The following is a 21,184-nucleotide window of genomic DNA, read 5'->3' on the forward strand; positions in this document are numbered from 1 at the left end:
ACTGTGGATTATTTGCAGAGTTATTACATGTCCCTCAACTTGGTTCAGAATTATGGCATGGAAGAGATAATCAAAGGAAAGATGGAACAGTATGAGCTTCAACCAATTGTACTGAACAAAGTATCAAAAACACCTAAACAGTGGCCCTGTCCTCTGGCAGGATGGGTTGCTCTCTTTATTGATGGCTCATTTTCTAGGGATGATGGACGTGCCGCGACTGGCATGGTGTTGTGTAATGAGGATGGATCAGTGATTTTTGCTGCTTATAGGTACATCTTCAATTGCAATGATGCACTGGAATCAGAGATTCATGTCCTCATGCAAGGAATGGCACTGGCCATTCAGCACTCGGATAAACCAGTGATTGTCCAATCGGATTCCTCATGTGCTCTAGCCACTATTTTGGGTGACACTTTATCTAGGTCGGTCTATGGTCATTTAGATGCCGAGATTAAGGCACTTCTGGTAGAGATCAAAACAAGGTAGCACATCTTTTGGCACATTATAGCCGTACTGAGTGTTGTACTGCGGTATGGTTGAGTTCGAGTCCTCCGTGCTGTGAGGAGCAGCTGGCTCAAGATTGTAACCCTGCTTTTATGGAATAAAACTCTCTTTCACCCCGCAATTTTTTTTAATAAGTTATCAAAATATATCTTCAAACCCCTTCACTCGCTCCCAGGAGCACCCAGTGCTAGGGTTTCTCGTGCCCTCCGCCAGCGACGCCGCTGGCTGCCTTGTCTCCTGTGGTCTTAGTGCCATAGAGGTACTGTGGATCATATTCCTTGTCGGCGGGAGGGCTATGTTTTTGGATGGCTTTTGAGTTTTGTTAGGGTTTGTGTCTTGCTCGGAGAGGCAAGACGACGGTGGCTCTCTGAAGATAGAATAAGGTTCTCCCCGCCTAGCCTCCATCCCGGCGGTGCTTCTAGCATCATCGGAGGGCGTGTGGAGGTTTGTCTCTTGCGGATCTCGCGGTATTCGATCGACATTTGTCTTGTGGATCTAGTCTTCGTTCGTTTGTGTTTATGTGTCTACATGTCGGATACTTTCGATCTACGCTTCTCTTCACCGGCGGCGATTGCTGTTCTAGTGCGCGGGTCCTATAGGGCATTAACACAACAACTTTCGGACCGTCTACTACGACAAGGTTTGCCCGGCTCCGGTGAGGGAGGGGCGATGGCGGCGGTGCGTCTTCGGCTCGCTCTAGTGCCTGTAGTGTCGCTAGGTGGTCTACGAGACCTGGATGTAAATTTTACTTCTGGTTTTCTTTGTCCTATCTTGACTGTTGATGAATTTATCGAGAGTTAAAAAAAAGAATCTCCAAATAAATTTTGTATGCAAACATTTGAAAAAAAGCAAAAGATTCTCTTTTGGTATTAAGTTTTGAGGGATCGGCTAAAAGATTAATCTCTCAAAAAAAAAGAATTAAAGGATAAGACGAGAATCCTAATCACCTGTTGCTGCACAGCGGAAGAAAAGTCGTTGGTCTTCTCTGCAGTGACGAAGGAAACACCAAAACAGAACTCAGAAATCCCAGTCCCCGCCGCCAAAGACCCCAACCACGATGGTGCCAGGAATGGCGCCCAAGCCGGCGCCGCCGATGCCCGCGCAGCCGAAGAAGCCTCAGCACATGCTCGTGCTCGGCACCGGTTTCGTCGGCCGCTACGTCTCGGAGCGCCTCCTGTCACAGGGATGGTTAGTCCGCCGTCGCTCTCAGCACCCTCCTCGCTCCGTTCTACCGCTTCTCTTTCTCTTTAACCGGCGTCGGCACAAATTGAGACCACTCCGTCGCTGTAGCTCCGGTTCCCCGACTCCCCTGATCGATATCTTGAACTAGATTCGGTTCTGCCGCTGCTGTAGCCATCTCCTCCTCCCCCGAATTTGGTCCTGATTTTCTGTCTGGATGAACGCAGGAGGGTGTCCGGGACGTGCACCAGTGCCGCCAAGAAGATGGAACTCGAGTTGCTGGGCATGACTGCTTCCGTCTTGGACGCCACAACAAGCAAGTACGGCTTATTTCCTCTGTTCTCACCCTTCTTCTTTCAAGCGCCGTTCTCTGCCGCGGAGCACTTGCCAAATGAATAATACAACGGGCCTTCTAGCTAAAAAAACATGGATGAGTCTAGCTAAAAATGGTTGTAGGCTGAAAATCTTGGACCCACAAGCATTTCACTAGTGTTATTAGTTGAATCGCATCTGAAAAGGTGAATGAAGCTCTCGTTTGTTTTTTGTTGAACATAATATTTTTGCTGATGCAGGCCAAAATATTTGCTTAAAAATGCAGTGAAGTCAATCTTTGGAACTAATACTACATTTATATGTACAAATACTTCAGTCATGGCAGATTGTTTAATCATTAGGGGAAGAAGGCCAGTCCAAATTTTGGTGCTAGACTCCAATATATTTTCTTGAAATTTTATTATGACGATATATGATCCTTATCCCTTGTTGTTCGACCTGTGTCCCCCCTGGGCCCTCTTACTCCTGTGTGTGGGTGCCAGTGAATTTTGCTTTCTCATACATGAATCTTTATGTCTACGGTCGATTTCCTTTTCTGATTACTTATGGCTGTCAATTCCAGTATTGCAGATCTTCATGCTTTGCAAGATGCAACCCATTTGCTCATCTCTATTCCTCCCATCCCTGGGGTTGGTGATCCTGTACGTTGCCAATTATCTGCTGCTCAATTCAGTCTGCTAAACTTGAATGCGATCCTGATTCGACTTCATGGTTATCCCTTATGCAGTTGCTTTCCTCACATGCTGACCTGCAAACAACACTGACTAGTGGTAATCTTCAATGGTTATGCTACCTATCTTCAACAAGTAAGTTCAAACAATGTGTGCACCTCTAATATGAAATAGTATGTTGGTTTGGGGTGAAATTGATTGACAGCATTTCGGTAGTTTCCATTTCACTGAATTATTTAACATGTGGCAGTCAAATGAACTGCATTTAAGTGCAATAGTTTTTCTTCAGGACCCTTACTTGGTTTACACACTGCATTCATGTCAATGCACTAGAATAGGAGAACATCTCTATTTCTTCACCCTTGTTAGGTACGTTAGCTCTTCCAGCCGGCTTAGACAACTGCCTTATAATTCTTATTATTTCCCAGGTGTGTATGGTGATTGTGGTGGTGCATGGGTTGATGAGGAGTAAGAAACTGAATGGTTTGTGTGTGTATTTGCAATACATTTCTAGAAGTGCAGAAGAAACTGATGTATATGCAGTCATGTAGTGAATCCAAAGAGCGCGTCTTCCAAGTTAAGATATGCTGCTGAACAAGGATGGTTGGATCTTGTCGACGAGCTGGATCTATCGGCTTTTATACTTCGTTTGGGTGGAATATATGGGCCTGGAAGAAGGTTGAGATATGCTAATACTTCAATCCATTTTACTATTTAGATTTCTTATCAAATAATTAGTCAACTCAAGAAATGCTTGACAATTGATATGCTGATTTAGACCAATGTATTTGCACCTATGAAATGAAAGCTTGTCAGCACTTTTTTCATGACTGCTTTGGATTTTATCATATAGAAACCATCAAACAATGTGATAGAGATGAATGGTTGGAAGATCTGTTCAAGAAGACTGTTTATACATCCTGATACTGTGTCTCTGAAAGCGTCAGTATGACGGCTATTCTTGTTTTGTATTTGTGATGATCATTATTTGTTGTTGCAGTGCTTTGGATACCATAGCTAAGAGAAAATCTTCTTCACGAAGACAGAAGTTGAGGGAGTCCAAACAGTACACTGCACGTATCCATGTGGCTGACATCTATCAGGCTATCCTGGCTAGCATGAGCATCAAATCTACAAGGTTTCTGTTTCTCTTGCTTGCATAATTACATGGTTCTCTCGGCAATTGCCTGATTATTCACGCATTTTAGACTTCATTTCAATTTACATATAATAGCTCAACTATGAGATTGCAACGCCAAAAGTCCTCTTCGTTTGTATTTCTCTCCTCGCTTTGCTCTACAAAATAGCCTTATTAGTGCGATCTTTAAACATCATTACACATACCCTCAACTTCATATTTCAGTGTTACCGTACATGCTGTAGTTATATTGGTTCTGGTCACATTTTGCAAGCTTATGTTTTCAGTATAATCCAGAAAAAGGACCATCATCTGGAGACCGATAATTGATTTTTCCATGTTTAACCATTTCAATGCCAGGAAGATATACAATGTGGTGGATGATGACCCTGCCCCGAGATCCGAGGTCTTTGCATTTGCTCAGAGCTTGATAGAGAAAAGATACCCTGATCTCGCTGCGGATTCTGCAGAATCAAACAGTCAGAGCAGAATTATAGCTGCTGAAAAACGGGTATCTAATGGTCGGTTGAAACAGGAGCTGGGCGTTAGGCTTGCCCACCCATCTTATAGGTCAGGGCTGCAGAGTATTCTTGATTCCTGGCTCGAGGGAAATCAGTGATGTGTAGCCTGTGCAGCGAGTAGCATTTCTTTTAATCCTTGGTTTGGATGACACAATGTGAACCTGTGCACGATACCGCACATTGTACCTGAGACTGAAGTAATGTACTATGATCCCAAGGAATATTTTGCCGAACGTAGTGAAAACTAAAATAAATGCAGTTGCAAGATTAATGTGCATGTTTCATATTACCCGTTCAGTAAGTACTAGGTGTCCATTGAATCAGTAGATACCGGAGTCTGTTGGAGTACAAAGGCGCGGACGACCTCGTCGGGCATCCACTGCGAGTCCCCGGGCTGGAACACCGGCCGGCCCGCGACGTCGACGGAGATGACGGCGTGAAACGGCCCACGGTGGTGATGAGAGCCGCAGCAGTGGGAGCAGAAGGCGTGGAAGCAGAACAGGCAGAAGCTGTCCCTCCGGCACGTCTGCGACAGTTCCTCGAACTCGAGCGGCGACGACATCGTGTACCTAACAGCGAGGCAGGGGGGACGCGCGATGTGGGGATATATGTAGGACGCAAGCTGCTTACGGGTCCGACTTCCTCCCGGCGTCGTTGAGGAGCTCTAGTTACGAATTCCAGACGGCTCGGGCAGGGAGAACCACAACGCCCACGTCTTTTCTTCACCTATAATAAGAGCATCTAAAGCCGGACTTTGCAAAAACGAGCGACACTGACTGGTTAAGCCTCAAATTTGCCTTCTCATAATCGGACACCTCAATTATCATATTTTAAATCCATACAAACTAACGCAACTACATAGATGTATCACACACATCGTCCGGCTACTCATCGCTACTAACATGCCACCGGACTATCAAAATTTAGGATTTTTGGCTATGATGGAGATAATCCACGGCTGCCCTTACCCTTTCCAGCGCCCTTGTCGTCCTTCTCGCAGAAGCACCGGTCGAAGACGCGGTAGGGATCGAGCCGAATCTGCTTGTCGCCGGAGCTGTCCTTACCGTCGTTGTCCTCCTTCTCCTCCTTTGATGGCAGTCCGGCCATGGCACAAACCGCCCGATTCTGCCCTCGGGCGAGTGCGCGCGTGTTCCTCCGCTGTCGTTTCTTCACAATGCCGGCGCGGATGGCTTCCTTGTCTGCGCCCACTCGCGCCGCCGCATCCGCCACCTTTGCCTCTGCCATTTCCGCCGTGATACGGGCCTCGGCGGCCCTTATCCTCTCCTTCCCATGGGGCACACCGGTCCCTATGGGACTCATAGTCCGCCCGACCGATGATGGGGAAGGAGAGATTTTCCGGCTATTGGGACCGCGATGATCCAGCCCTAGAGAACCCAAGCGCCCGTTGAGCTGACGCTATGAAGTAGCGCCGGACATATCCCACCGTCGACCGGGCGCTGACATCCCGGGAGCAGCGGAGTGCAATGTGGACTTGCATTGCCTCCTCCAACCTGCACGGGATGACACCCTAGTCGATGGATCCGGCCTGGTCGGAGTCAGATCCGCTGCCCGCCATGCCGGAGACGACTGAAAATCGCTAGAGGTGAGCTTGGGTGACGGAGGGAGTGGAGTGTGAAGTGGCTAGGGTTTGGTCCGGCGAGCGGATTGGAAGGAATATATGTGGGGTCGGGTGGGCCAGCATGGGCCGGGTTTGACATGGCGAACGCGCCTGGGCGCCCCATATCTGCCTCATATTTGGCCTGAATATGAGGGGTGCCGGTCAGCCCGGGCGTTTGAAGCCCTTTTGAGGCGCCCATCTGGATCGAAATTTGGTGACAAGTCAGTGATCGGTCGGCCGCGCGTATGAGGCAGGTTTAGGACGCCCGGCTGTAGATGCTCTAAGTTGACATGGGGCAGCCAAACCGAGCAGGTTATATTGCATGTACTTTTTTTACAGTAAAGATGAACATGTCGTCTAAGAGCATCTAGAGCCGCGTTTGCCAAGTCCGGCGCCCTTTACATCTATACAGTGATTGGGAAATCCTCAAATTGCCGCGTCCATAGCCTGTATTCTAAATCCGATACCTTATATCCATCCATACTAAACCATGCAACGTGAATAAAAACTACGTAAATCATCAAACATACATAGAAATGCATATAAACAACATTCCCACCATCAAAAAATCACCACAATTCACATAATCCACATAACCGACAGACAAGTTCTAAACTAGATTACTAATAACTGGAATAAAGACGGAGAGACGGTGGAGCTTCACCACTTCCTTAGCCCTTTGTCCTTCCGGTCAACGACGCTGTTGTAGGTGTCCAAGTAGGTGTCGTCGGCAGGAGGTGAGTGTTGGGGAACACAGTAATTTCAAAAAACACACGCAAGATCCATCTAGGTGATGCATAGCAACGAGAGGGGAGAGTGTTGTCCATGTATCCTCGTAGGCCGAAAGCGGAAGCGTTACGACAACGCGGTTGATGTAGTCGTACGTCTTCACAATCCGACCGATCCTAATATCGAAAGTACGGCACCTCCGCGATCTGCACACGTTCAGCTGGTGACGTCCCACGAAATCTATATCCAGCTGAGTGTCGAGGGAGGGCTTCGTCAGCACGACGGCGTGATGACGGTTATGATGAAGTTACCGACGCAGGGCTTCACCTAAGCACTACAACGATATGACCGAGGTGGAAATCTGGGGGGGGGGGCACTGCACACGGCTAAACAATCAACTTGTGTGTCTATGGGGTGCCCCCTCCCCCGTATATAAAGGAGTGGAGGAGGGGAGGGCCGGACCTCTCTATGGCGAGCCCTAGGGGAGTCCTACTCCCACCGGGAGTAGGATTCCCCCCTTTCCTAGTTGGAGTAGGAGAGGAAGGAAGGAGGAGAGAGGGAGAAGGAAAGGGGGGGCCGGCCCCCTTCCCAATTCAGATTGGGCTTGGGGGGGCACCTTGGCCGCCTCCTCCTCTCTCCCACTAAGGCCCAATAAGGCCCATATACTCCCCGGGGGGGTGATGTCTACTACGCAACCTTCTCCTTGTAGACATTTGTTGGGCCTCCAAGTGCAGAGGTTTGTAGGACAGTAGAAAATTTCCCTCAAGTGGATGACCTAAGGTTTATCAATCCGTGGGAGGCGTAGGATGAAGATGGTCTCTCTCAAGCAACCCTGCAACCAAATAACAAAGAGTCTCTTGTGTCCCCGACACACCTAATACAATGGTAAATTGTATAGGTGCACTCGTTCGGCAAAGAGATGGTGATACAAGTGCAATATGGATGGTAGATATAGATTTTTGTAATCTGAAAATATAAAAACAGCAAGGTAACTAATGATAAAAGTGAGCACAAACGGTATTGCAATGCTAGGAAACAAGGCCTAGGGTTCATACTTTCACTAGTGCAAGTTCTCTCAACAATAATAACATAACTGGATCATATAACAATCCCTCAACATGCAACAAAGAGTCACTCCAAAGTCACTAATAGCGGAGAACAAACGAAGAGATTATGGTAGGGTACGAAACCACCTCAAAGTTATTCTTTCTGATCGATCTATTCAAGAGTCCGTAGTAAAATAACATGAAGCTATTCTTTCCGTTCGATCTATCATAGACTTCGTACTAGAATAACACCTTAAGACACAAATCAACCAAAACCCTAATGTCACCTAGATACTCCAATGTCACCTCAAGTATCCACGGGTATGATTATACGATATGCATCACACAATCTCGGATTCATCTATTCAAACCAACACAAGGTACTTCAAAGAGTGCCCCAAAGTTTATACCGGAGAGTCAAGACGAAAACGTGTGCCAACCCCTATGCATAACTTCACAATGTTATGGAACCCGCAAGTTGATCACCAAAACATACATCAAGTAGATCACGTGAATATCGCATTGTCACCACAGATGTAACACCCCCAGTGTCATGCTACAGTAACCACCTGTTAATGGTGCCATGTCATCAGGTTACTGTTGCTAATCTTCACTTGATCCAAATCACCATTCAAATTCAAATCCAATCAAAAGTCAAAAATTCTTTTTGTCAGACATGAAATCTAAAATGTTCATCTTGTGGCAAATAATCATTTGTTAATATTGGTGGTGGAACAACATTTTTGCAAGGTGTTTAAATGGCCTAAACCAATTAAAGTAGTGGCTAAAACAATAGATTAACTGGCTTTTTAATTTATAAAAATTGCTACCTTTTTCGCAAAGCCTCACAATCTATTTGTGGCAATGCAAAATAATTCTTTGGAATTGTTTTAGCCAGTGGCATAATTTTGCAAAGCTGCTGGAAAAAGAAAAACAAAAGCAAAAGTTAAAACAAAAACAAAGGAGAGAAAAAGGGCTAGAGCCCCTGGCCTCCACTTGGGCTTCGGCCCACCCGAGCCAACTGGCCCAACTAGGCCGGCCCACTCCCCCACTGTCGTCTTCCCCCTCCCCACTGTGCGAGCGACCGCGCGCGCGCGTCTCCACCGGACCCCCTCGCCGGCTCCACCGAGGGGATAAGGCAGCCCGCGCCCCCTCGATCCCCTCTCCCACTCCCCCACTCACTTGCCCTCCTCGTTCTCTCTCTCTCTCTCTCGCCCGCGCTCTCTCCCCTCCAGATCCGCCTCGGCCGCGCCTACTCCGTCACCGCTCACCGCACTCCACCGCGGCCACCGGCCGGCCTTCGCCTCGCCGACGTGCCCCCAGGCTCTGCCTCGACCTCCTCATCCTCCCCGCCGAGCCACGCGGACCGAGACGGCCCCGCAGCACCGCCGCAACCTCTTCTTCCTCCTCTGCTCCGACGAACGCCGGCGTCGAATTCGGCCACCTCGCGCCTCCCCGAGCACACTGCCACCTCCCTACGGCTCCCGGTGAGCCACCGCGTCTTTCCCCTCCCTCTCCCGTACTTTTCCGCCACCGTAGCCGTCGTTGCCATCGCCGCTCGAAGCAGGCGCTGCCGTGCAGCTCGTTGCCGTTGTTACGGTCGTTGCCATGCTCGCCCGAGCACGGGAACGTGCTCAGTGCAGCTCGCCGAGGCCGGCCGTGCCGCTTGTCCACCTCGTCGTCCCCCGTAGCGCCGTTCCCGATCGTGGCCGAACTCCGGCGAAGTTCCTGAGCTCGCCGCCGTCGTCGTAGGGCCTCCCTGGCCGCGAGACCACCGTAGTTCGACGCGCGACGTCGCTAGCTTTCGAACGGGAGTAGCCACACCCGTTTTGGGCCACCGTGGTGGAATCCCGAAGCTCACCCGCGCCTCGCCGCCGCGTTGGAGCTCGCCGGAGCAACTCCGACGAGGCCAGCCGACGTGGCACACCTGAGGCCCGCCCCTGGGTCACTGCCAGTGGGGCGCCCGGACCCAGTTGACTGGGCTGACCTAGTGAACATGCTGACTGGGCACCGTTGCCCACTGACATGCGGGCCCCCTCTGTTAATTAGGCTAATTAAACGTTTTTATAAATAAAATTAATTAGTTAACCTAAACGGTCACTAACATGTGGGGTCCTACTGCTAATTAACTCTGTCTAATTAAAATAAATTACTGTTAGTCCCTCTGAGTATGACATGTGGGACCCACTGGTCAGGTTTGACCTGGTCAGCCGCTCTGTTGACTGTTGAGGTCATCAACACGTCATGCTGATGTCATATTCCTTTTTGTTATTATTAATAATTCCATAATATTGTTTAAACTTTGAAAATTCATAGAAAATAAACCGTAGCTCGGATGAAAATGTTTTCTATATGAAAGTTGCTCAGAAAAATCCAACGAATCCGAATATGCGGTCCGTTCATCTGTCACATGCCCCTAGCATGCTGAACATGGAACTTTCCCCCTCTGGTCATCTGTCTAACACAGGTCCAGAACCGGGAAAACATTCCCGGTTGACTTCCCGCTTCGCTGGTATCGTGTAGCACCGCGTTAGAACACGTCTAGCTCTGCCTGTTGTCCTGTTATGCACTTGCTTGCTATGTATTTACTGTTTCTTCCCCCTCTTCTCTTCGGTAGACCCCGTGACGATGCTGATGCCCCTGTGATCGACTACGTCACCGACGACCCCTCCTTCTCGTCTGAGCAACCAGGCAAGCCCCCCCTTTGATCATCCCGATATCGCCCATTCCATTCTCTCATGCTTGCATTAGATTTTGCTACCGTTATTGTTTGCTCCTATTCTGATGCATAGCCTGCTTTTGTAACCTGCTTATTGTTACCTACCTGCTTATCCTAAACTGCTTAGTATAGGTTGGTTAGTGATCCATCAGTGACCCCCACCTTGTCCTTGTTGCCCCTGCTTCATCATTGAAGACCCGATCAACGGGATCGAAGACCAGGCCCTGGCACCGCACATCACTTTCCCCTTAGTTGCTCGACACTACTGGGTTACTATCGAGTGCCGAGGGTGAGACCTCTACATCACTTCTGATGTTAACCCTGTAGTGTAGCTATTCGGTCGTGGTCATCGAGGGTGATTTCCTCTTTAACCACTTCCGATACGACTCTGTCGTGCAACCCCTCAAGTGTGAACCTCGAGGGTGGTCCCTCTTACGTTCACCTTGATGATTACATCGAGTGGAATTCACCGGGGGTGATTCCTCGGGTTTTCCCCTTGATGTTTAGACACACAGTTACTATGATTACTATGACTTTACATGAACCATGTTACTAAAGACGGGTCGACCCTGAGGGGTACCCGCGCGAGCATAATTGCGAGTGATGTGGAGTCCGGTTGACCTGGAAGGTGCCCGCGAGATAATTATGAGGCGTGGCCGGGCATTCTTAGCCCTTGCCGCAAGTCCTCGAGACGGGGCAATGGGGTCACATCTTTCGTGAGTCTTTGCTTGTTACGCGCGTTCCTAATCCAGTACGATTTGGATATTTGATCCGAGGGGCCTCTGGCCTGATAGCACTAACCATCACGTGGGCATAGTATGGGCGTTCTGCGTTGTATGCATCAGCCGAAGCTTAATAGACGTCAGTGACTGAGCGGCGCGCGCCGGGTTGGACTGCGTAAGCACCTGCCTTGTTGAAGGAGGTAGCTAGTTCTGCTCACCGGCCGCCCTCGCGACGTGCAGGAGTTCCCGGGGAGATGGCCCATGACCCCTGGGGGCATAGGTTTAGTCCGGCGTGCTAACCTCTCTATTAAGCCTAGGTCGGGTTGCGGCGTATTGTTTGGCCGAGGCCGGGCATGACCCAGGAAAGTGTGTCTGGCCGGAGTTAATCGAGCGTGGTGGGTAAGTTGGTGCACCCCTGCAGGGAAGAAAACATCCATCGATAGCCTGTCCTACGGTAACGAACACTTGGAGTTGTATCCCGATCGATACAACTATAACTGGATACTTGTGATGAGAAATGGATTGTGATGATAACTGGATTGTATGGCTCTAGGATTGCTTTCTCGCAGGGAGTCGAGAAAGGATCTCTGGCCGAGGTTGATAACACTACTACTACTTTACTTTATGCTACTCTACTCCCTCTTGTTGCTGCAAGATGGTGGTTTCCAGAAGATGCTAGTCTTTGATAGGACTAGGTTCTCCCCTCTATTCTGGCATTTCTGTAGCCCAGTCCACGTATACAGCCTTCCTTTGATAATGTTGCATATGTATTGTAGATCCTTGCTTGCGAGTACTTTGGATGAGTACTCATGGTTGCTTTGCTCCCCCTTTTTCCCCTTTCTTCTTCTTTCCGGTCGATGCAACCAGATGTCGGAGCCCAGGAGCCAGATGCCACCGTCGATGCCTACTACTACGTGGAGACCGCCGACGACCAGGAGTAGTTAGGAGGCTCCCAGGAAGGAGGCCTTGCCTTTTCGATCGATGTTGCTTTTGTGCTAGCCTTCTTAAGGCAAACTTGTCTAACTCATGTCTGTACTCAGATATTGTTGCTTCCGCTGACTCTTTTGTATTCGAGCCCTCGAGGCCCCTGGCTTGTATTATTTTAATTTGTGTCTAGAGTTGTGTTGTGATATCTTCCCGTGAGTCCTTGATCTTGACCGTACACATTTGCGTGTATGATTAGTGTACGATTGAATCGAGGGCGTCACAAGTTGGTATCAGAGTCGACTGCCTATAGGATTCCCCCTTCCAACTCTTTGGCCGAAGTTGAGTCTAGTCACTACAAAAACTTTTACTAACATGGCTGTGTGTCTTACGGGCCCACGTCACCATTGGGTGGTATTAGAATCTTTTATTCCTTGTCTATACTCTGGGACTCTGATCTCTCGTCTATTCGGGTTAAACATTTTACTAACTCTGACATTAGGTTCTCGTACCCACTTCCTCCCGGAGAGCCCTGGCATTATCGATGATCGCTTGTTTCACCAGAAGATTTCGAAGATACTCTTCGATCTACTCCAGAGAACTTGTGTTCTTTTCTTTTGCAATCCCTTAACACCGTTGAATCCTTATGGATAACTGCGTACCCTCGCCGTTCATACTTCCATCCCTTCTTGTTATTACAAGATACCACTAGTACTCTCCGTTGTTCTGAGAATCCTTCGTGCCTTCTGATTTGCAGCTTCTTTTGCAATGCGGATAATTCACTTAACCGGGGTTCGTTCATCCCCAGTTGTTCATATGCTTTCCTAAATACTTGGAAATACTATCTGATCTTCCAAAAATCCTCAGCAGCCTATTGTTGTTGAAATTCTTGTTTGCTTGCATTATGGTTAATTCCATATTTCTAGTAATCTTCATTGGCATCCTCTGTCACTATCGTTTCGAGTCCCTTGATCCAATATGTCGCGAATGCTCGTAATCCTCAATCAGATCCTAGCATTCACCCTTCCGGCTCAGACGTCATTTCGAACTTGAGCTTATTCTTGGCAAATCAAACCTTGATCAATTGTTGATCTATATCGATTCAACTCAATTATCTTTTGATCAGAGCCTCGGCTTCTGATCTTCTGTTTTAAAAATCGTAAACCCTTCGTATTAAAGCTTCGGCTTATTCAGATGTTTCCATAAACCGATTCCTTTGCATTCCTTCTTCTGGTTGAGTACCGATATTCACATCAGATCCTTTGCGGACCACGTGATCCTTTGGTGGATTACTATCCGACGACTCCTTCATATTTTAAATCATTGACGACTTTCCCATGATACAAAATGCCTCTGGCGAATTGTACCATCTACTCCGGTATCGCCAGCCCTTTGCTTTCGAGCGTGTACCTGTCGCTCCTGTTATTGTGTTGTATAGCTTCATAAAAATGTCCCGATGGGTTGAACCTATGTTTTTCCTAATTCGTGTGAACTCGAAAGTTATGCGAGTCATACTCTTCTGGTGCTTCACCAGATAAATCTTTCGCACTACAATTTCTTCGAAAAAGAGGAGTGAATGAAAGGTTATGCATTGAAGAAGTGGGAGTCGACCTTGAACCTTTGTGTTCATGCCCATGGACCCCGATGTAGAACTTATCATGGAAGCTTCTCTTATAATCTAATGTTCCCTTGGTATAAGCTCATCTTGCATCTGTAAATTGATCCTTTGCAATCGTGGTTCCGACCATATTTTCTCCTTGATTCCATTTCCCGGACAAGTTAAAATACTTGTCTTCTGCAGATCATTTCATCTGTCCAACCTCTATTTTTGATCTACCTCGAGTATTGCCCCTTGTTATCTCGAGGATATTGTGTCATTACGCTACCTCTTGTGAATTCTCATTGGAATGATATACTCCATCACATCATTCCTAGCCTGATCGGCTATATCATTATCGAGCTAATTTTAAGTGTGCTACCCGGTCCTTCTTCCCGGAGCCACTTCCGACGACGAGCTAAGCTTACGTCGATCTTCTTCATCTTATCATTTCACCTCGAACAACAAGCTTGATTTCGAGCTTGTGTCGTACCCGTGGTTCCAATAACTTTTCGCTTCATCATTCTTTTGACTTGATGTCATATCCGATCAATTACATCTTCCTGAAATCTCTCGACAATTGTGTCATGCTCGTCAACATTTTGAGCTCTTCCAGCATATCAATTGAATTCGTGATGAGAAATACCATCCTTGAGCTTCGATGATTTGAGTTATCATCGACAACCCCCCTTGTCTTCTTTCCAACACATGTTTGATCATGTATTGGTTATACCTTGGACTCCTTGCTATCCCTGCAATTCTTCCTTGAGTATTCCTTGTGATCTTCAACTCCAACCCCTACTTGTAACACCATGTTAATGCTACCTCGAAGCATGACTGAGGTATTCCGAATATCAACAAGAACATTGGAAGAACAATGTCGAATGTTTCTTGATCTGTTATCCAAACACCGTTGTATGGGTAATATCATGATTCTTCCCTCGCCCCCTTTATCTAAATGCTTTTGAACTTACTGTCATATCATGTATATCCTGCTCCGCTTCCCCCTTGGGAAGGATATACTCCCAATTCTTGTGTGTAAACACATTTTCCTTTCCAATGTTCTGATTAATCTAATGATCACCTTTTCTTTTCCATTGTTTTGTTTAAACTTTCTTGTGGTTTATGAGATCTAAGGAGTAATATTTCCCTACTTATGTAAACACCTCGGTGTACAAATCTGTCAAGTATAACCTTGTTACCATTGTTGATGACATTCCGGTAACCACCGATGGACGAGAACTTAGCCTATTGGTCCGCCTCGTTCAACAAGCAGGAAAATGGTTCTCTTCGTCCCATGCCCTTGGTACCAAACTTTGTTGCCAACATAACTGACAGGCTATCCTCTGACCTGCCTTGCTATCATGACCATTCAAGATGTTAGCGCCTTCCTGCTTTTAACCCACATAGTGGGCCCATAACCCAAAGTACCACAAGATCGAAACCTGACACTCCTATACACCCCTGTTGCCAAAGATATTCCTTGCGATTGGCTTCATATGTAATTCACGAGCCACCTTCTTGTGATCTGTTCTGGTATAAGATGCAATACTTATTCTCGATGCTCTGAAACCCCCTTTCACACTCTGTTTCAGACATCGAACGATTGCCTACCCGGTTGAAGCTTCTTATTGCACCTTCTTACCTTGCTCTCGATGACTTCCTTAAATTTCAACTCGAGAGGTGCCTTTATGCCACGTTCACTGAGATAGCCCCAGGTACCTATCTTGTGTTGAACTTCGTCCTTCCCGAGTTCCCCCCCCCCCTTACTCCACCCCTTAAATCTCGGGACGAGATTTCTTGTAGTGGAGGAGATTTGTAACACCCCCAGTGTCATGCTACAGTAATCACCTGTTAATGGTGCCATGTCATTAGGTTACTGTTGCTAATCTTCACTTGATCCAAATCACCATTCAAATTCAAATCCAATCTAAAGTCAAAAATTCTTTTTGTCAGACATGAAATCTAAAATGTTCATCTTGTGGCAAATAATCATTTGTTAATATAGGTGGTGGACCAACATTTTTGCAAGGTGTTTAAATGGCCTAAACCAATTAAAGCAGTGGCTAAAATAATAGATTAAATGGCTTTTTAATTTATAAAAATTGCTACCTTTTCGCAAAGCCTCACAATCTTTTTGTGGCAATGCAAAATAATTCTTTGGAATTGTTTTAGCCAGTGGCATAATTTTGCAAAGTCATTAATGGCTAAAAGAAAAATGCAAAAGCTGCTGGAAAAAGAAAAACAAAAGCAAAAGTTAAAACAAAAACAAAGGAGAGAAAAAGGGCTAGAGCCCCTGGCCTCCCCTTGGGCTTCGGTCCACCCGAGCCAACTGGCCCAGCTAGGCCGGCCCACTCCCCCACTGTCGTCTTCCCCCTCCCCATTGTGCGAGCGACCGCGCGCGCGCGTCTCCACCGGACCCCCTCGCCGGCTCCGCCGAGGGGATAAGGCAGCCCGCGCCCCCTCGATCCCCTCTCCCACTCCCCCACTCACTTGCCCTCCTCGTTCTCTCTCTCTCTCTCTCTCGCCTGCGCTCTCTTCCCTCCAGATCCGCCTCGGCCGCGCCTCTCCGTCACCGCTCACCGCACTCCACCGCGGCCACCGGCCGGCCTTCGCCTCGCCGACGTGCCCCCAGGCTCTGCCTCGACCTCCTCATCCTCCCCGCCGCGACCTCTTCTTCCTCCTCTGCTCCGACGAACGCCGGCGTCGAATTCGGCCACCTCGCGCCTCCCCGAGCACACTGCCACCTCCCTACGGCTCCCGGTGAGCCACCGCGTCTTTCCCCTCCCTCTCCCGTATGTTTCCGCCACCGTAGCCGTCGTTGCCATCGCCGCTCGAAGCAGGCGCTGCCGTGCAACTCGTCGCCATTGTTACGGTCGTTGCCATGCTCGCCCGAGCACGGGAACGTGCTCAGTGCAGCTCGCCGAGGCCGGCCGTGCCGCTTGTCCACCTCGTCGTCCCCCGTAGCGCCGTTCCCGATCGTGGCCGAACTCCGGCGAAGTTCCCGAGCTCGCCGCCGTCGCCGTAGGGCCTCCCTGGCCGCGAGACCACCGTAGTTCGACGCGCGACGTCGCTAGCTTTCGAACGGGAGTAGCCACACCCGTTTTGGGCAACCGTGGTGGAATCCCGAAGCTCACCCGCGCCTCGCCGCCACGTTGGAGCTCGCCGGAGCAACTCCGACGAGGCCAGCCGACGTGGCACACCTGGGGCCCGCCCCTGGGTCACTGCCAGTGGGGCGCCCGGACCCAGTTGACTGGGTTGACATAGTGAACATGCTGACTGGGCACCGTTGCCCACTGACATGCGGTCCCCCTCTGTTAATTAGGATAATTAAATGTTTTTATAAATAAAATTAATTAGTTAACCTAAACTGTCACTAACATGTGGGGTCCTACTGCTAATTAACTCTGTCTAATTAAAATAAATTACTGTTAGTCCCTCTGAGTATGACATGTGGGACCCACTGGTCAGGTTTGACCTGGTCAGCCGCTCTGTTGACTGTTGAGGTCATCAACACGTCATGCTGATGTCATATTCCTTTTTGTTATTATTAATAATTCCAGAATATTGTTTAAACTTTGAAAATTCATAGAAAATAAACCGTAGCTCGGATGAAAATGTTTTCTATATGAAAGTTGCTCAGAAAAATCCAACGAATCCGAATATGCGGTCCGTTCATCTGTCACATGCTCCTAGCATGCTGAACATGGAACTTTCCCCCTCCGGTCATCTGTCTAACACAGGTCCAGAACCGGGAAAACATTCCCGGTTGACTTCCCGCTTCGCCGGTATCGTGTAGCACAGCGTTAGAACACGTCTAGCTCTGCCTGTTGTCCTGTTATGCACTTGCTTGCTATGTTTTTACTGTTTCTTCCCCCTCTTCTCTTCGGTAGACCCCGTGACGATGCTGATGCCCCTGTGATCGACTACGTCACCGACGACCCCTCCTTTTCGTCTGAGCAACCAGGCAAGCCCCCCCTTTGATCATCCCGATATCGCCCATTCCATTCTCTCATGCTTGCATTAGATTTTGCTACCGTTATTGTTTGCTCCTATTCTGATGCATAGCCTGCTTTTGTAACCTACTTATTGTTACCTACCTGCTTATCCTAAACTGCTTAGTATAGGTTGGTTAGTGATCCATCAGTGACCCCCACCTTGTCCTTGTTGCCCCTGCTTCATCATTGAAGACCCGATCAACGGGATCGAAGACCAGGCCCCGGCACCGCACATCACTTTCCCCTTAGTTGCTCGACACTACTAGGTTACTATCGAGTGCCGAGGGTGAGACCTCTACATCACTTCTGATGTTAACCCTGTAGTGTAGCTATTCGGTCGTGGCCATCGAGGGTGATTTCCTCTTTAACCACTTCCGATACGACTCTGTCGTGCAACCCCTCAAGTGTGAACCTCGAGGGTGGTCCCTCTTACGTTCACCTTGATGATTACATCGAGTGGAATTCACCGGGGGTGATTCCTCGGGTTTTCCCCTTGATGTTTAGACACACAGTTACTATGATTATTATGACTTTACACTGAACCATGTTACTAAAGACGGGTCGACCCTGAGGGGTACCCGCGCGAGCATAATTGCGAGTGATGTGGAGTCGGGTTGACCTGGAAGGTGCCCGCGAGATAATTACGAGGCGTGGCCGGGCATTCTTAGCCCTTGCCGCAAGTCCTCGAGACGGGGCAATGGGGTCACATCTTTCGTGAGTCTCTGATTGTTACCGCACGTTCCTAATCCAGTACGATTTGGATATTTGATCCGAGGGGCCTCTGGCCTGATAGCACTAACCATCATGTGGGGATAGTATGGGCGTTCTGCGTTGTATGCATCAGCCGAAGCTTAATAGACTTCAGTGACTGAGCGGCGCGCGCCGGGTTGGACTGTGTAAGCACCTGCCTTGTTGAAGGAGGTAGCTAGGTCTGCTCACCGGCCGCCCTCGCAACGTGCAGGAGTTCCCGGGGAGATGGCCCATGACCCCTGGGGGCATAGGTTTAGTCCGGCGTGCTGACCTCTCTATTAAGCCTAGGTCGGGTTGCGGCGTATTGTTTGGCCGAGGCTGGGCATGACCCAGAAAAGTGTGTCCGGCCGAAGATAATCGAGCGTGGTGGGTAAGTTGGTGCATCCCTGCAGGGAAGAAAACATCTATCGATAGCCTGTCCTACGGTAACGGACACTTGGAGTTGTATCCCGATCGATACAACTATAACTGGATACTTGTGATGAGAAATGGATTGTGATGATAACTGGATAGTATGGCTCTGGGATTGCTTTGTCGCAGGGAGTCGAGAAAGGATCTCTGGCCGAGGTTGATAACACTACTACTACTTTACTTTATGCTACTCTACTCCCTCCTGTTGCTGCAAGATGGTGGTTTCCAGAAGATGCTAGTCTTCGATAGGACTAGGTTCTCCCCTCTATTCTGGCATTTCTGCAGCCCAGTCCACATATACAACCTTCCTTTGATAATGTTGCATATGTAGTGTAGATCCTTGCTTGCGAGTACTTTGGATGAGTACTCATGGTTGCTTTGCTCCCCCTTTTTCCCCTTTCTTCTTCTTTCCGGTTGATGCAACCAGATGTCGGAGTCCAGGAGCCAGATGCCACCGTCGATGCCTACTACTACGTGGAGACCGCCGATGACCAGGAGTAGTTAGGAGGCTCCCAGGCAGGAGGCCTTGCCTTTTCGATCGATGTTGCTTTTGTGCTAGCCTTCTTAAGGCAAACTTGTCTAACTCATGTCTGTACTCAGATATTGTTGCTTCCCCTGACTCTTGTGTATTCGAGCTTATGTATTCGAGCCCTCGAGGCCCCTGGCTTGTAATATAAAGCTTGTATTATTTTAATTTGTGTCTAGAGTTGTGTTGTGATATCTTCCCGTGAGTCCTTGATCTTGATTGTACACATTTGCGTGTATGATTAGTGTATGATTGAATCGAGGGCGTCACAACAGATAAGCACATGCAAGACATACATCAAGTGTTCTCAAATCCTTAAAGACTCAATCTGATAAGATAACTTCAAAGGGAAAACTCAATCCATTGCAAGAGAGTAGAGGGGGGGAAACATCATAAGATCCAACTATAATTGCAAAGCTCGCGATACATCAAGATCGTGCCAAATCAAGAACACGAGAGAGAGATCAAACACATAGCTACTGGTACATACCCTCAGCCCCGAGGGTGAACTACTCCCTCCTCGTCATGGAGAGCGCCGGCATGATGAAGATGGCCACCGGAGAGGGATCCCCCCTCCGGCAGGGTGCCGGAACAGGGTCCCGATTGGTTTTTGGTGGCTACAGAGGCTTGCGGCGGTGCAACTCCCGATCTATTGTTCTCTCGGATGTTTTTAGAGTATATGGATATATATAGGCGAAAGAAGTCGGTCAGGGGAGCCACGAGGGGCTCATGAGGGTGGGGGGCGCGCCCAGGGGGGTAGGGCGCGCCTCCCTGCCTCGTGGCTTCCTCGAAGATTCCCTGACGTCTACTCCAAGTCTCCTGGATTGCTTCTGTTCCAAAAATAACTCTCCCGAAGGTTTCATTCCGTTTGGACTCCATTTGTTATTCCTTTTCTATGAAACACTGAAATAGGCAAAAAAATAGCATTCTGGGATGGGCCTCCAGTTAATAGGTTAGTCCCAAAAATAATATAAAAGTGTATAATAAAGCCCATAAACATCCAAAACGGGTAATATAATGTCATGGAACAATAAAAAATTATAGATACGTTGGAGATGTATCAAGCATCCCCAAGCTTAATTCCTGCTCGTCCTTGAGTAGGTAAATGATAAAAACAGAATTTTTGATGTGGAATGCTACCTAACATATTTATCATTGTAATCTTCTTTATTGTGGCAAGAATATTCAGATCCATAAGATTCAAGACAAAAGGTTAATATTGACATAAAAATAATAATACTTCAAGCATACTAACCAAGCAATTATGTCTTCTCAAAATAACATGGCCAAAGCAAGCTATCCCTACAAAATCATATAGTCTGGCTATGCTCTATCTTCATCACACAAAATATTTAAATCATGCACAACCCCGATGACAAGCCAAGCAATTGTTTCATACTTTTGATGTTCTCAAACTTTTTCAATCTTCACGCAATACATGAGCGTGAGCCATGGACATAGCACTATAGGTGGAATAGAATGGTGGTTGTGGAGAAGACAAAAAGGAGAAGATAGCCTCACATCAACTAGGCGTATCAACGGGCTATGGAGATTCCCATCAATAGATATCAATGTGAGTGAGTAGGGATTGCCATGCAACGGATGCACTAGAGCTATAAGTGTATGAAAGCTCAAAAAGAAACTAAGTGGGTGTGCATCCAACTCGCTTGCTCACGAAGACCTAGGGCATTTTGAGGAAGCCCATCATTGGAATATACAAGCCAAGTTTTATAATGAAAGATTCCCACTAGTATATGCAAGTGACAACATAGGAGACTCTCTATCATGAAGATCATGG

General features: G+C 48.0%; 1 protein-coding gene across 2 annotated transcripts; it reads left to right on the forward strand.

Annotated features, from left to right (window-relative positions):
- Positions 1-1,461: 1,461 nt before the first annotated feature.
- LOC109777986 (uncharacterized) lies at positions 1,462-4,617 on the forward strand. Of its 2 annotated transcripts, XM_020336546.4 has the most exons (8): positions 1,462-1,692; positions 1,911-2,003; positions 2,579-2,657; positions 2,744-2,822; positions 3,116-3,155; positions 3,231-3,365; positions 3,688-3,825; positions 4,186-4,617. In XM_020336546.4, the coding sequence occupies exons 1-8, from the start codon at positions 1,562-1,564 to the stop codon at positions 4,442-4,444; spliced, it is 954 nt and encodes a 317-aa protein (XP_020192135.1). In that variant the 5' UTR covers positions 1,462-1,561; the 3' UTR covers positions 4,445-4,617. The 2 variants fall into 2 exon arrangements, with proteins under 2 accessions (XP_020192135.1, XP_073366344.1); XM_073510243.1 differs by lacking the exon at positions 3,116-3,155 and having other exon boundaries at positions 1,491-1,692; positions 3,239-3,365.
- The last annotated feature ends 16,567 nt before the right edge of the window (positions 4,618-21,184 follow it).

This window comes from Aegilops tauschii, chromosome 3 (genome assembly GCF_002575655.3).
Source record: "Aegilops tauschii subsp. strangulata cultivar AL8/78 chromosome 3, Aet v6.0, whole genome shotgun sequence".
NCBI classification, from domain to species: Eukaryota; Viridiplantae; Streptophyta; class Magnoliopsida; order Poales; family Poaceae; genus Aegilops; species Aegilops tauschii.

Excerpts from the sequence above, each read along its gene's own strand:
- LOC109777986 (XM_020336546.4), top strand. The coding sequence starts at position 1,562 with ATGGTGCCAGGAATGGCGCCCAAGCCGGCGCCGCCGATGCCCGCGCAG. Across the intron at positions 1,693-1,910 it reads CGCCTCCTGTCACAGGGATG|GAGGGTGTCCGGGACGTGCA; the intron begins GTTAGTCCGCCG and ends GGATGAACGCAG. Across the intron at positions 2,004-2,578 it reads TTGGACGCCACAACAAGCAA|TATTGCAGATCTTCATGCTT; the intron begins GTACGGCTTATT and ends TGTCAATTCCAG.